Source organism: Orcinus orca, chromosome 1 (genome assembly GCF_937001465.1).
Source record: "Orcinus orca chromosome 1, mOrcOrc1.1, whole genome shotgun sequence".
NCBI lineage: Eukaryota > Metazoa > Chordata > Mammalia > Artiodactyla > Delphinidae > Orcinus > Orcinus orca.
Genome location: NC_064559.1, coordinates 57,571,198 through 57,587,005, shown reverse-complemented (window position 1 = coordinate 57,587,005; position 15,808 = coordinate 57,571,198). Strand labels below are relative to the sequence as shown.

At 40.0% G+C, this 15,808-nt stretch overlaps 1 protein-coding gene across 2 annotated transcripts in view; it reads right to left on the bottom strand.

Annotated features, from left to right (window-relative positions):
- TNFSF4 (TNF superfamily member 4) overlaps positions 1-15,808 on the bottom strand; it is a 44,948-nt gene that overhangs the window by 3,303 nt on the left and 25,837 nt on the right. For both annotated transcript variants that reach the window (XM_033428095.2, XM_004269768.3), the window contains one exon: positions 1,493-1,541. In XM_033428095.2, coding sequence (XP_033283986.2) covers positions 1,493-1,541 — 49 coding nt within the window. The remainder of the gene's footprint in view (positions 1-1,492; positions 1,542-15,808) is intronic.

Sequence of the window (15,808 nt, the reverse complement as noted above, 5' to 3'; positions counted from 1 at the left end):
CCTTCCAATATGTCTAGAAACACATGAAGAGAAAGAGATAGGGAGAGATTTTGAGAAGAATGAAAGGAAGAAAATACTGTTTTTTCTCCATGAGGGTTGGAATCTGCTTTCCCTGTGGAATAGATGAGGCAAAGCTAATACTAGTAGCCAAGAGGGTTACAGATGGGGCTGGGGTTCAAGAGCAGAGAGAATATAGCAGCTGGCAGTTATCACAACATACCTGTGGCAGGAAATGGAGCCTCAAGGTTTCCCTGATTTTTCAAAACCAGGAGGGATTGGCAATTCGGTGCTTCCTTTCTTGCTCAATGGATAGACTAGGGCAAAGGGTGGTGGAAGTGCCCCTTGCCTGGGTCCTGCACACCCCCTCCATGCAAAGCAATTGCTTTTAACTCTTCTCTGTCCTCTCTCCACTTGATCATGAAATGAAAATTTTTCACATGCTCTGGGCACTAGACCTACCAACAGCATGTGTAACTGGCCTTTGCCAACAGTCATTTAAGCTTAGTAATGCTGTGATACTAAGTAAAGCTTAGTAATGTCTGTGGGCTCAGATTCTGCTCATTAAGATGCAGGTAGAAGAGCTCAAGAATATAGACCTACTTCTCCCTTCTACCGTTTTATTGCTAGTTTTTCCTGGAAGCTGCCTTGGGAATAGTGGTTGCCACAGGAGAAAGAAAAGGAAGAGTAGGAGGACACAGAATGATGGATTTCGTAGCTTTGTGTGGGGCCATTTCAAGTGCAAATCAAAAAACCAAATTTCTTTTATTTCTACGGTAGCCTCAATATCATCCTGGATGGTCAAGCAACCACATCTCAAACTCCCCACTCTGCCCCATGTCCCTCAGAGATAGGAAAGAATAGGTACTTTACTGAAATGTGCACTGCTGGGCACATTTCAGTAATTCTTGCTTTGTATCAAGTCCATGGGAAATACTTTGAATTGAAAGTAAGGATTACTTATTAGAAGGCAAGATATACTTTCCTTTAGCTCAGGAGGACTTAACAAATGAATATCCATACAGAAACTACTGGTGGTTGTTCAAGTATTAATCATGGATCCAAATACTGCTGTCCAGGTAAAGTATCACCTTGACTTCAAGTCCCCCAACTCTCATTAAGGTAAAATCCCATCCTATAATGGAATTACTGGGGAATGACAAGTCTTACAGTCAGACAAACTTGTAAGAAGTAAAGCCTTAGTTTTCTTACCTAAAATATGAGAATAATTCCTACTCAAAGGGTTCCTGGGAAGATTAAGTGAGGAATATGAAGTAATACAGTGACAAGCACATATTTGGTAACTAATTACTCCCCTTTTCTTCTTTATACACCTTCTTTGTCCCTAATGAAAACAATATGCAGCCTCCAACAATTTCAGGATTTAATGTTTCCCTAAGAAAAGAGAGAGATCTTGCGTTCTGGGAGAAATTAAGAGGCTGGAGAGAAGATTCTTTTAAAAATATGAATCAATTAAACTTTTGACAATACTTACTGGTAAACTGTACTCTGATACTTTGGATTGGAGGGTATTGAGATGGCACCTAAAGGAGGAAAAAGTATATATTTTTAAGAAAAAAATGAACAAATGGAATTCATATCCTGTGAAGCAGAAATGCAGTAGCCTGTAAAGGGAATGACTTGATAAGAGATTTGTTTTTTTCTATGTAGATTAGACCCAGCCTTCCTGCCTGCCCCCCTTGCCTTTCTATAACATCTCTTAAGGTAAGTTAGGAGTCTTCTTCTCTTTCGTGCAAGCATCTAAGTAGGATCTGTCCTCATTTGCCAAACTCTTCCTTGGTATATTGTTTTCGCTCACTAATCCCCAATTTCCCATTCTGGATGACAGAGCACTTAACAGTCATCTTCTTAAGAAACCCATTCAGTCATAGAGATACCTCATGGACAAGGCTGTGACCAATCAATCCTTCATGGCCACAGACTCCCAGAATGCACTGGGAGTGAATTCTGAAAGCTTCCTGACTGCTCGCTTTTTCAATGGAAAACAGGAGTAAGTGTCCTATTTTCAGGGCATACAGGCAATAAAAACTGTTCTAATCCTTCAGAGATGAGTAGATCTGCGTGTAGCATTTTTTAATGTTGGGTCTTTCCCTACTCTTTTACCATGTGAAAAATCTAACCTGAACCAAGTGAGTACTCAAAAGCAAGAAAGAAGTAAAACAATGAAGAAAGGAAAGCTAATAAATAAAAGGTCTGTGAAATTTGGTGGTCAAAAGAACGAAGAAGTTCAATATGGAGCAAACTCCAAAATATTAATATATTAAGTGAAAAAAACAAAAGCAAAGGGCAGAATCATGTATAAAGTACATTACCATTTGTGTCAAAAAATAATGATAATGTTTGTGTGGGCACTGAATTTATCTGACAGAATATAATGTTGCCTCTGGGGAAAGGAACTGGAAGCCTGAGGACAGGAGTGGGAGGGACCCTTACTTTCCATGGTTTACTTTTCTATATTTTATAAATTTTGTATTACCTACTAAAAAAGGAAATAGAATACAACAACAACAACAACAAAAACCCACCACCTACTGCACCTGCCAAGGACAAGAGCTCCTCCCAAGATGTCCTGATCAAAGGTGTGGGGAGGAATTTGTTTTTGGCAAGATGTCCTGATCAAAGGTGTGGGGAGGAATTTGTTTTCATACTTTGGGGTGCGGAATCCCTGCTTCCCTGGAATCCCTGCTTCCCACTTTCCTGGCACACTCATAGCAGCAGTCAAACAGATTCCACTGGGGCCTGCCCATGCAGATGAAGAATCCCCTACTTCCCTTGTACATAAAATCAAAAGCCTCACCAAGCTTAAACCAACAGGCAGTGTAGGAAGAAGGAGAGCCTTTCTGAGCCCTGCCAGTGCCTGGGCCCCTGGAGCGATATTAGTCAGCAGTGAGCAGGTGGAGAGGAAGACTTGACAGTCTTCAGCTCTCTCCCCTCTGCGGACTGTTTGTGAGGCTGGATTGGTATCCTTCATGCTTAAAGCAATGTTCTGGAAGAAGGCCTCTCAAAAGGCATATTACCCAATCACGATCACCATAATCCCCTGGGTAAATGAATACCTCCACTGCTCTCTGGGCAGGTTGGTCCCAGCCTGAATGGCCACCTTGTTAAAGTCAGAAGCAGCCTGCGCAGTTGCACAAAGAGCCCAGGGCTCAGCATGCAGCAACCTGGTCCTAACGCCAGCCAGGCAAGTATGGTGTCATCTTAGGAAAGTTTTATAATTTCTCTAGACATCAGTTTTCTCATCTTTAAAAACTCCTCCAAGATCACAGACATCCCTTTCAGCACTAACTGTTCATGATTTAAATTTTAAAAGTTGCAACTCTAAGTCAATTTTAATAAAAGAGAAAAATAGGAAGCTTCCTCACCCCAAATTTGCATAAAGCTCTCTGACTTAAAAGTTCTCGTGGTTTGATTATTTGACTGACTTTGCAAAATCTCCAAAAGGTTCCTGCAAATAAAAGAAATTTCCTAGTGTTCTAAAATACTGTGATGACTAAGTAGGGGCAGTAATGACCAAGAGGACATTCTGAGACCAAGATGCTGAGAGGCAGCAAGGAAAGCACACGTGACTTCCTCTTTCAGGTAGATGCAAATGCAACTCCAGATTCGGGCTTCCTTTCCTTCTCCTGAAGGTCACCCAGTATTAGAAATTTGTATATTCTCACAAGTTTCTTCCTAGCATCAACACCACCAAGCCTAGGCAATGTTGTGAAATAAGACGGTGTTTCCTCTTGCTCCATGCCCTTCTACGACTTTTCCCTTCATCCTCCATACCTGATCGCCTCATTCTGACTACCCCCACTGCCCAGAAATACCCTCACAGTGCCCAATTCAAGGCCTTCCATCACCTGGTGCCAACCTCCTTGTCAAGCATCACCGCTACACATATCCTTTCTGTGTCTTATGCTGGAGCCAACCATTTCCTCTAAGCTCTTTGCCCTTGAATAGAGCCTGGTAGGACAAAACAGAGGGCATAGGCTTGGGAGTCAGATTCACTTCAAATTGTGACTTCTCTAGTTTTGTGAATTTGGAAATGTTGTACACCATTGCTGAGCTTTAGCTTTCCTGTCTGTGAAAATAAGGCATAATATTATTATTGGAATGTTCCAGGAGATGACTGTAAAGCTTAAATAAGTTAACATATGTGAAAGTACCAAGGAGTTTGCCTGGCACATGGTAAGCATTTGAAAAATACTTGCTTCCTTTTTTCTCTCCACCAAGAATGGCCCTCCATCTATGTCGACCCATCAAAACATCACCACCTTCAAAGCCTAAATCAAATCCCTGATTTTTGGTCTCCCATAGCAAGTACTTAAAAACCACTCTATTCACATGGATGTTTATAATAGCTTTGTTTATTATTGCTAAAACTTGCCAAGCAAAAGCAATCAAGATATCCTTCAGTAGGCTGAATGGATAAATAAACTGTGATACATCCAGACAATGGAATATTGTTCAGTGCTAAAAGGAAATGAGCTTTTCAAGCCATGGAAAGACATGGTGGCATCTTAAATGCATATTACCAAATGAAAGAAGACAATCTGAAAAGACTATATACTGTATGATTCCAATTATGTGACATTCTGAAAAAGGCAAACTATAGACACAGTTAAAGATCAGCAATTGCCAGGGGTGAGGGAGGAGGGAGAGATGAATAGGTCAAGTGCAGAAGATTTTGAGTACTGACACTATTCTGCATGATACTCTAATGGTGGGTACATGTTATTGTTCATTTGTTAAAAATCCATAAAATGTACAATACCAAGAGTGAACCCTGATGTAAAAAAATTTTTTAAATCACTCTATTGACTTTCATTCTACCACCATTGGATACATGTCTCATCTCCTCTACAAGACTACTTAGCTGTGTGCTCTTGGGAAAATGGCATTACCTTGCTGATTTTTAGTTTCTTCATTTGTAAAATGGAAATAGTAAAATCTATATCCCAGAATGCTGTTGTGAAGATTGAATGAGATAATGTATCTCAATTTTCAGTACCTGACCCGGAACATTGCAAGGAGTTGATAAATGTCAGCTATTATTCTTGGATGCCCATGAGAGATAAGATCCATGTCATGTTCTTAATTTAGTCTATATAACACTATTTTAGCTTTATATATGACTACAGAATGAAGGAATTAATAAAATGAAAAACGAAGTCCAACGAAATTCCTAAAATAACCCTCTAGCTCTCTGTAGCCCAGAGAAACAATACAAAAGAATCCTGGCTTCATAAGAAAGGTTACCAGAAAACAATCAGAAAATATTAATTTTACCCACATGCACAAACATGGTCTTTTTCATATCAAGAAAATCAAAATCCTCATACCTTCTCCAGATACTAAAAGAAAATATCAAAGGTCCCAGAGGCCTTTCATATAAGGACAAGCTATACAATAAGGCTTCTTCAATATGCAAAGTCTGAAGAGCCAGTACCATCCTCAAAGGGGAACGGAAACTCCTATAAGTCTACACACCAGAATCAAAGCACAGTCCTGAAGTTTGAATGAGATGGTTTCAGAAGCATGAGTATAAAAGAAGTCATCTTCTAACTGAACATCGTACTTTACAGATGAAGAAACTGAGGCCTACAGAAGTAAAGGGATTCAACTCCTGTCCTCCAATGAAAGTACAACTTTCATTATACCAAAACACAGTTTTCTTTCTCCCCATGCAAATTTAAAGTGTGGAGAAATTTCTTTGAAGACTTTATTAATATTCCATTCCTTGTGTCCACTTCGGTGCCAAGGTGGAGGAAAGAAGAAGTTGCCACACACAGCAGATTGGCAGGGTGGTGGTCTCACGATGACCTCATCATGAAAGTGCATAGGGAGAGCCAAAAGTTCAGGCTTCCCTCCTGGGTTTGAGGGCTGTCATAAGCAGAGCCAAGAAAACAGAGTACTCAGTAGGCAGCTGATATATGGGCTATTTGACCAATTGACTGAATAATGCACATGTCCTGTCTAGGAGCAGCTGATGATATGAAAAAAGGTCAGCTGTCCCACTGTTCTCAAACTCTAATGTACATTTGATTCACCTGGAAAATTTGTAAGAATGTGTAGATGGCCAGTCTATTCATAAAGATTCTGATTCAAAAGGTGTAGGTGGACTCAGTAATCTGCATTTTTACAAGCACCCAAGGTTCAGGATTTGAGAATTACCACACTCAACTGTGAACTCCTGAAGGCCCAAATCCAGAAAATGTATCTTCGACCATGCCCTTGGCAAAAAGCATGCCTGTCCCAAAGCTGGTGCTCAAAGGATGTTTGCTCTACTGTAAGCACTATTCAATAGTTGATTGAATAGTTATATGATTGCCATGTTATTGTTGATTTGAAACAGCATCAACAATTATTGAGTATCTGTTATATGGCAGGCATTACATTCAACTCTAAGAACACAAAGGGAAAGAAGACACAATCCTTATTTTTGACAAACTTGTATGTCAACTGGGGAAACAGCTCCTCTACAAGAAAACCTTTGGTAAGCATCAACAGGCAATGTATGCCACAAGGTTCCAGAGAACAGAAAAATCATTGCAGGCTTTGGCCACTCAAGAAGGAAAGACATGGTCTTAGGCCTTGAAAGCGAAAGATGACCTAGATAATCCAAAGGCATTATATGGAAGAAAGGTCTAGCAATGAGACCATTCTTCGTATAGTCAAGAAAAACAATAAAAACTTATCGAGAACTTATAACATGCCATGCACTGCATTACTCTTTCTCAATTTCATTACCTTTTTTGCTATCCAAAATAACACTGTTAAGTAGAAATAGTAATTACCCATGTTTTACAGATAGAAAAATGAGAATCAGTGCTATTAAGAACTTGCTCAGGAAGAAACAGGTATTAACTTGAGTTTGATTGAACCCCAAGTTCATGGTAACATCCTTTCTCTTTATCCTACTCTATTTTAGGGTAAAAAACCCCTAAGAAAGCATTTGAGGGTTCAAAATTAATTTGAGTTATTTTAATTGTCAATACAGAATAAGATTAAAACATTAGGTTTTAGATAGTTGTCGAAATATTCAGATATATCTCAAAATATCTAGACATTCTCCAGGAAAGAGCTCCTCAGTCAATCCTACAAGGTTGTGTAGTATAGGTTGGCAAAGCCATTAGCTGGGCTCTGATTAGATGCAATTGTCCTGATCAGGGGCAGCAGGACAAGTACAAAGTAGGCAGCAAGCAGGCGATGCAAAGAAGAGTCAGAATTATGTCCTTTCCTGGCCTCTCTCAGCACCTGGAGCACTGAACTGTCTGAGAACACAGATGGAAAATGTCTGATATCTAGCATTTACCCAGCAGCCTGCACCATGTTCCCAAAAAGGTGATGCTTGCTTCATGGGCTCATCTTTGGAATGTGTGAGTTTCTAATTCTGACTCACTGGGATGTGGCATGAGGCTGCCAACCTTATACTCATGCGGCATTTGTCCTGGAGGGGGATGTATCTGTGGCAGGAGGGAATGATACTCATCAAATATGAAACCAGGAAGTGGGCTCTGCATTCACTATGTGGGCCTTGCCCTTCCTCACTTGATATCAGTCAAGATCCTAGGTGGGAGTGGGATGGGATGTGAATCAGTGGAGGATGGCGGGGAAACAGATCTGTGATGGGAACTCTGTGGTTCACCCTGCAACCTCCACTGGGAAGTGAATGTCTCCTCCCCCAACACTGGGCTTCATGTCAATCAGAGGAGACCTGAGAGATCATGAAAGCACAGCCTCACAAGCTCTCAGGGTGTGTCTCAACGAGCCTCTGAAGAGGAAGATGGAATTTTCTATATTTACCCATTACAGTGGACTGGGAAGGTAGACTCTCACCCTGGTGGACTTAGTGTGTACTCAGCGGAAACTCCCTTACAAAGGCAAGGGCCCACACTTCGGATCAGCGAAGTTCAGAACCCCACTCAGAGAAAGGAATAGGAAGAATGGGCAAAAACTGATTCTTTGGCCAAAGAGTCTTCCATAATCAGAAAACTTTATCCCCAAAGTTACATTTCTTAAGAGATGAAGATGTGTGACTTTGAAAATCTTGCTGAATAAAGAGTCTACTGAGATTTAATGAATACAAAGAAAAGCCATTTTAACTGTCATTCAAGACTCTCTCTTTCTCTATCCCCACTCTTCACCATGGCTGCCAGCACCTTTTTGCTGTAATCTCTCTCTTAACTTTTACTCTCCTCGCTACTACACAGGCCCTGTGATATCCTAATATAGCCTCCTTTCTCTAACCACTTCCACTTTTCTTCTTGTCAAATTTACTTAGTAATGGCAAGTCTCTACTAACTGACCCTCTCCCCTCTATCTCAGAGAACAGGAACTGTGGTTTCACTGTCTCAAATGCTTAGCAAATTAGCAGATTCCTAAGAGGAATATCAGGTATTCAGATAAACAACCAAATGAACCAAAAGCATCCATGTGGCATGAACATACCTTCAAAATTTTGTGATTTGCAAAATTTTGCAACCAATTCTTTATATCCTCAGGGGGAAGATTTTCTTATATCTGGGTTTCCCTTTCCACATTTACTGGGGAAATCCTTAAAGTACACTGACAAAGGGGTCTGCCAAAACATTTCTAAGAATTCCTTTCCTGTCAGACAGAGAAAGACAAATACTGTATGATATCAGTTATATGTGGAATCTAAAAAATACAACAAACTAGTGACTATGACAAAAAAGAAACAGACTCACAGATTCGGAGAACAATCTACTGGTTACCAGTGGGGGAGAGGGAAGGGGGGTTTGAAAGGTACAAACTACTATGTATAAAATAAGGATATATTGTACAATACAGGGAATATAGCCAACATTATATAACTATAAATGGAATATAATCTTTAAAAATTGTGAATCACTATGTTGTACACCTGAAACTTATATAATCTTGTACATTATATTACTTGTATAATCTTGTAATAAATTAAAAAAAAATAAATTGAAAAAAGAAATAACTCCTTTCCCCACCTTGGTGATCTCCAGCAAAACACCCTAGTCTCTAAGCAAATGGAAGGGTTGGTTTACAAGGTACCCACTGCATTATCATAAATCTTACAATGCCTTAAAAATAATGGCATTTATAAATAAACCTTTGCTGAGCTAAGGTGGAACTTAGCCCTTTAGACTATGCCCTGACCTTGGCTAGTGGCTGCATAATCACGTAATATCTGACACTGGCTTGAGCCAACACCATATGTGATTGCTCAAGGTTTTACACATTGCCCCATTCATCCTTAAGTACAAAGCGGGTAGCAGAATTATTACAATCAATATCTTTCTACTTGAAGTCACTCATTCCCCATCTCATTTGCTATATAAAAAAGGAGGCATTAGGGCTTCCCTGGTGGCGCAGTGGTTGAGAGTCCGCCTGCCGATGCAGGGGACACGGGTTCGTGCCCCGGTCCGGGAAGATCCCACATGCCGCGGAGTGGCTGGGCCCGTGAGCCATGGCCGCTGAGCCTGCACATCCGGAGCCTGTGCTCCGCAACAGGAGAGGCCACAACAGTGAGAGGCCCGTGTACTGCAAAAAAAAAAAAAAAAAAAAAAGGAGGCACTATTGCCTTAGAAAGGCAACCTAGTAGAATGGACAAGGCATTGGGCTGGGAAAAGGAACACTGAGGTATGGTCTTAGGCCAGAACAAGTCCTTTCACTTTCTCAGTTTCTAATATCCTTATTTTTATGTCCATCCTCAGTTAAGATGGTGGAATAAGCACTGTGGAATGAGGACTGTCCAAGGACTTTTTCATACCAGAGATTAGGCAAATCACAACATTCAAAAGAGAAATCCCAAATTATTGGTAGATAAGAAGACCTTTTGAATAGAAGACCTTTTCAACACAATAAACCCCTCAGCTGTAACAAAAGCAAGTTTTTTCCCCCAAGTGGCTCCCTGTGACGGTTAATGAACAATCAAGAATACCTTTTGTGTTGTTTATGCAATGAAGCTCTTAGCCTCATTTGCATGAGGCTAAATAATCCTCAACCTATATTCTGGTGTGAACTAAGATTGGTGACTGGTAAAAATCATAACCGGGGCTTCCCTGCTGGCGCAGTGGTTGAGAGTCCGTCCGCCTGCCGATGCAGGGGACACGGGTTCATGCCCTGGTCCGGGAAGATCCCACATGCCGCGGAGCGGCTAGGCCTGTAAGCCATGGCCGTTGAGCCTGCGCGTCCAGAGCCTGTGCTCTGCAACGGGAGAGGCCACAACAGTGAGAGGCCCGTGTATCGCAAAAAAAAAAAAAAAAAAAAAATCATAACCGAACAGCAGTGGAATGATGATGGTGGTGGTAACGATAATGACAATGACATTTTAAACTAAAGCCTTCCTGTTAAATAATGGAAGAGAAACGAAGCACCTAATGCAAAAAATAAAGTATGCTCACTTTATAATCCCAATTGAGTAACTAGATATTGAAGCTAGGTAGATAGCCCTCTGTGAAACTTCTTACTGAAGAGCTGTACCCTACTTGGTTATCCAGTGCTTATCACGCACTATGTTATTGCTTGACCATCTTCTTTCTCCACTAGATTGCAAACTCTGAGAGGGCAAGGAAGACCAAGTCTTGCTTACCATTGCTTCCTCAATGTCTGACAGGTAACTTATTTTCCATAGATAAGTAAATAAATAAGTAAATTAATAAATGGTTGGTAGTGAGTTGAATAGTGTCCCTCCAAATTTATGTCCACCTAGAATCTCAGTATGTGACTTGATTAGGAAATAGGGTCTTTGCAGATGTAATTAGTTAACATGAGGTTAACTAGATTAGGGTGGGTCCTAAGTCTAATATGTGTGTCCTTAAAAGAAGAGGAGAGGACACACAGATTCGCACAGAGAAGATGGTCACGTGAACTTGGAGGCAGAGCTTGGGGTGATGCAACTACAAGCCAAGGAACACTAAGGATTGCTGGGAGTCACCAGAAGCTAGAAAGAGGCAAAGAAGGATCCTGAAGGATCCTTCCCTACAGCCTTCAGAGGGAGCATGGCCCTGCTGACACTTTGATTTTGAATATCTATCCTCCAAAACTGTGAAAGATTAAATTTCTTTTAAGGTACCCAATTTGTGGTACCTTAAAAGGCAGCCCTAGGAAACTAATACATGGTTGAAAAGATATTTGCATATAGTGTGAAATCACACTTACAACATTAAAATAATTCTTTGAATCAGTCTGATAGAACTAGAAAGGCCCAGGGAGATTATATAGTCTAATCTCCTTATTGTTTTTTAAAAAAAGTACAGCTCGGAGTGAATAAATGACTGAGCTAGTGCCCAAATCCAAGTTCCCTTGCTCTTCTATGAATATATCACACATGGCAATGATTTGCTTCATCAAAATAACCTATGCTGTATTATGCGCTTGTTAAAGCTTCATTTGTTGTGTTATCTCTATTTGTGGAAGTAGACTTAGATCCCTATTTTAAAAGAATCTTGCTTCCCTTTATGCCAGGTTATAAATCTTTCCCCCAATTTTTCTTCAAAAGCAATTAATGTCAGAAAAGGAAACAAATTTTAAAACAGCCAGCCAAAATTCTTACAACTTAGAGCCATGGCGTCTTGGCCAAGTGTAACGGAAAGAAACAGGACTAGAATTTAAACCTGGTCCTAATTTATAACCAGACCTTCCTATATTGACCTAGACAAGTCTCTATGCCTCAAACTTCCTCATTGTAAAAGTGCACACAAATATCTGTCTATCTTCCTCCGAGGTCATAGTGAAGAAGTGAGGACAAAAGTAGGGAAAAGATCACAAAACCAGAGATGGTTATTGCAAGTAGCACCAGGAGTGATGCTCCTCAACCTCCCGCAAAAAGAGCTTTGAGTTCCCAGTCTTCATCAAACCACATACAGGGCCAGATTAAGACCTTTATGGGCCTTGGAAGTTAAAAACGTTAAGCACCCAACACACAGGTAACTCAAAATATATTTTACATTACTGAGCAGTAAAACGTGTTTTACAACTTCTTTTAAAACCCAGCAAAGTTTTTATAATTTCCCTTGATGACTATTTTGATGCTTGTTTATAATTTTTTGTAATGTTAATTGTCATTTTCATCCTGATCTTTGCTTGACAGTTTCACTGGTTCTCTAGGGTTGTGCTGTGGCGACCTACAGGGCAGCCCAGCCTGAGGGTACATCATTTACACTCACTGGACACCCCCACAGCTCCCCACCTATATAACATTTTGGGAGTGTCGCTTTCTATCCATAAGCCCTTCTTCAATTAGTATTGGAAGAATTAAAGTTTGGGTCTATTTGCCCATCTTTCTGTCCAAGTATGTTCTTAAATAGCATTTTCAATGTTATCAAAGCTGGACAAATTTATACAAATTAATAACACATCAAACTTGCATTTCAGAATGAAAGGTTTGCTGAAAAGAAAGTAATGCATAATTATGCCCATCTTAGCTCCAACGTTTCTAATATTTTGAACCAGACCACTCTTCTAAATATAATTTTCTGCCCTATTTGGCAACCAAGTCATTGGAGAATTGGATGAACTACATCAACGTAAAGGGAGATGGAATCAGCCTGGGCCATGTGTTCTAAGTGTGCCATTTTAGATCTCTGAACCACTTTCAGACACTAACTTGATAACATTTTATACCCTCATAAATTCTCCCCTTCATTTTTCCTTTGTTCACTAATACAGCCATGAGGTCTTAATTAGACATCTATATTCAAAAATGCTAGGCTTCCCTGGTGGCGCAGTGGTTGCGAGTCCGCCTGCCGACGCAGGGGACACAAGTTCGTGCCCCGGTCCGGGAAGATCCCACATGCGCGGAGCGGCATAGGCCCGTGAGCCATGGCTGCTGAGCCTGCGCGTCCGGAGCCTGTGCTCCGCAACGGGAAAGGCCACGACAGTGAGAGGCCCGCGTACCGCAAAAAAAAAAAAAAAAAAAAAAAAAAGCTAGAATTATACCAAGAGGGTTTTTTTTAGTGTTAAAAATTACAGTAGGAAAGTCAAAGTCCATGAAGTTAAGGTTAACTTTACCTATAATATGCTTTCTGAGATTTGAGTTACGGAGGGTTCATGTGTGTGTGTGTGTGTGTGTGTGTGTGTGTGTGCACGCATGTGCGCGCTGTAAGGCAAACATTTTAGTGGTGGTATGCTTATGGAAGCATGTTCATGAATAATAATAATAATCTCAACATTTACAAAGCTCTGTAACACATTTGTTCCTCACAATAACCAAATTCCAATTTTTGAAAATGATTAAATTGACACTCGGGATTTTGGGGACTTTACCCAGAGTCACAAAGCTAAAAGACTGGACTGAACCAGAATATTCTAGTTCCTAATCCAGTGGTCTCTCTCCTACACCTCAATGACTCCCCTAAAATCTTGAGAAGATATGTTGTATTTTTGTATGAGGAAGTGTTTTAATGCCTTCATTTGGCTACAAACAAAATGCACAAGCCACAGGATGCTGGGGAATCCAATTTCATCCTAATACTACCACATATGCCATATATTTTATCTGTGACTGTGAGAAATAACCCTTCTACTTTGTTATTCAGTTGTATCTTTTCACTCCCTAAATAGGAATAACAACATTGTACATGGCTCCTCCAACCTAAGCGATTCCAGAAGATTAATGTTCATGAGCCATGAATGGAGAATCCCTGAAGTGGGTGGGAAGCTGTGGGTTCTCTGAAAGTGAAGGGCACAGAAGTAATTTCCATTAAAAGAAACAGAATTGGAAGGGCAGGGTGGTCAGCCCCTAGGCAAGGCTAGGTCTACTCAGGGCTAGTAGCTAGGAGTTGAGGTCAGAGAAAAGGAATAGGGCCGATTATACTCCAAGGTCTATACCAAGAGCCCTTCTGCTTGCTTCCCATCTCTCCTCTGAGTGTGTATATTTGTTTCTATTCATGTGTACATATGTGACATTTTCCAGCATGATTCCTGTCCAAGCTATTCTGTCCTATTTTGAGTACTTGGGTCAGAACCCATATCTAAATTTTTCTTGTAGAAAATATCATCACTGTGTAAATAGTGAACAATATTAGGCCCTCTTGATATTGTTCATCCTCTTACACATGGATGAGCGCTTGGCTTCCTGAGAAAAGTGTTCTTAACTCCTCAGGAAATAAGAGTGGGTTCTCTTTAAAAGATATCCAAGAACTGTTAGTTTTACTGTGGTGCCCCCTAGTGCTATGTGAGATTAGACTCACTTTCTGTATTTGTCAATATGTAGACCACATAAGAGAAGCGAAATTTGGAGAAGTGACAAATTGGGTAATTTTTCCTCTATTTTCTTTGCATAGAATGGAATGAAGTGTGTTCCCTTAGCATGAGTCACAAGACCCTTTGTGTCCTGCCCTCACCTAGATTTTCAGCTTCCTCTTCCTCCACTTTCCCCAATGAACTCTCAACTCCAACCATTCTGAACAACTTGCTCTTTTACCTAGAAAGCCTTCTGCCCCTACTCACCCACCATCATCCCTCTTATCTATTTAAAGAATTTCCACCTTTCTTCTAATATCAGTGAAGCATTACCTCCTCCTCCGGCTTTTACCCTCCCTGAGTTTCTGTTTTCCTGTCCATAAGTGGACTATGTCTAATGTCTGCTCAAAAATCCAACAATTCTATACATTTTCAGTACCTCCTTTAAGAGCCTCAAAATACTTAGTGACAAATCAGTTCAATACTTCAGATGTTTCTTTTTAGCTCCCATAAAATTTCTTATAAAATGCAAATTCAATTACATTGAAAATTATTTCCATGTCTATCATAAAAAATTTCTTTAAAAACTTGTTAAATTACATGGGGACACCTTTAATTTGAGCTGATGAGACAAGATTTTTTAATCAAAAATGCCTCTTTTTCTTCCTAAAGGATACAAAGTTCAAGTTATAGTCCGAAACTCCATCAAGAAACTGAATTCTAATTCTGGCCATCACTGATACAGAATTGGTCAGCTCACTTTCCAAATGCCTTCACTTCTGTCTTTCTCAGGAGTAAAAGTGATAAGAATGTAAACCTTTAACTGTGGGTGGGATGTGCTGAAGAATTATCACTAAAAGCACATCTTTAAAGTACTCTGATAAAGATCATACAAATCTTGGAAGAGCCCAGCTTCAATAGCTCTGAGACACATGGGTATAATTTGCAAAAGCTTCTCACCTTATAGATCAGCTTTTTTCTGCCACTGTTCCCAGGTGAAGTTATGGGGAAGCCTGGAAGCCTGATACTTTAAATGGCAGTCCCAATAAACATCCAAACAGCATGTATTGATTTTTGTGACTCAATTTTATAACTTGTATCATGGATATTCTTCTACAGCATCCACTTCTTTCCCTTTTCTAAATAAGGTATTTTGCTAATCTAGAATAAGTTACTTAGATAGGTACATGGTATATAAATAAATACAGATTACAAATATATGCAAATTTGATTTCCCTCAGTCCCTTCTTAAGAACCAGGGTATCCAGAAGCTTAGACACAAAAATCTGTTTACTTAAATTGGTATTTCTCAGATCCTCATACCCATTTTATGACTATATATATATAAACTACATACCCACAGGATATTGACCTGGAAGAGATATTTCTTGATCATTTGATCCAACTGCCTCATGTTTCAGATGAGAAAATCGGGATTCAAAGAGGGATGTGTATTATATAAGGAGTGGGTAAGGTCCATCTTTTTTTCTGACATTCAAAAACAAAAACTTCTGCTTTTCACATAATAAAACTTAACCAAGTGGTGAGAAAACAAAGGTTACTAAATAAACTTGATTGAAGGGAAGGTTGACTGCCAAATGGAGTTTAACAGTTTCATATG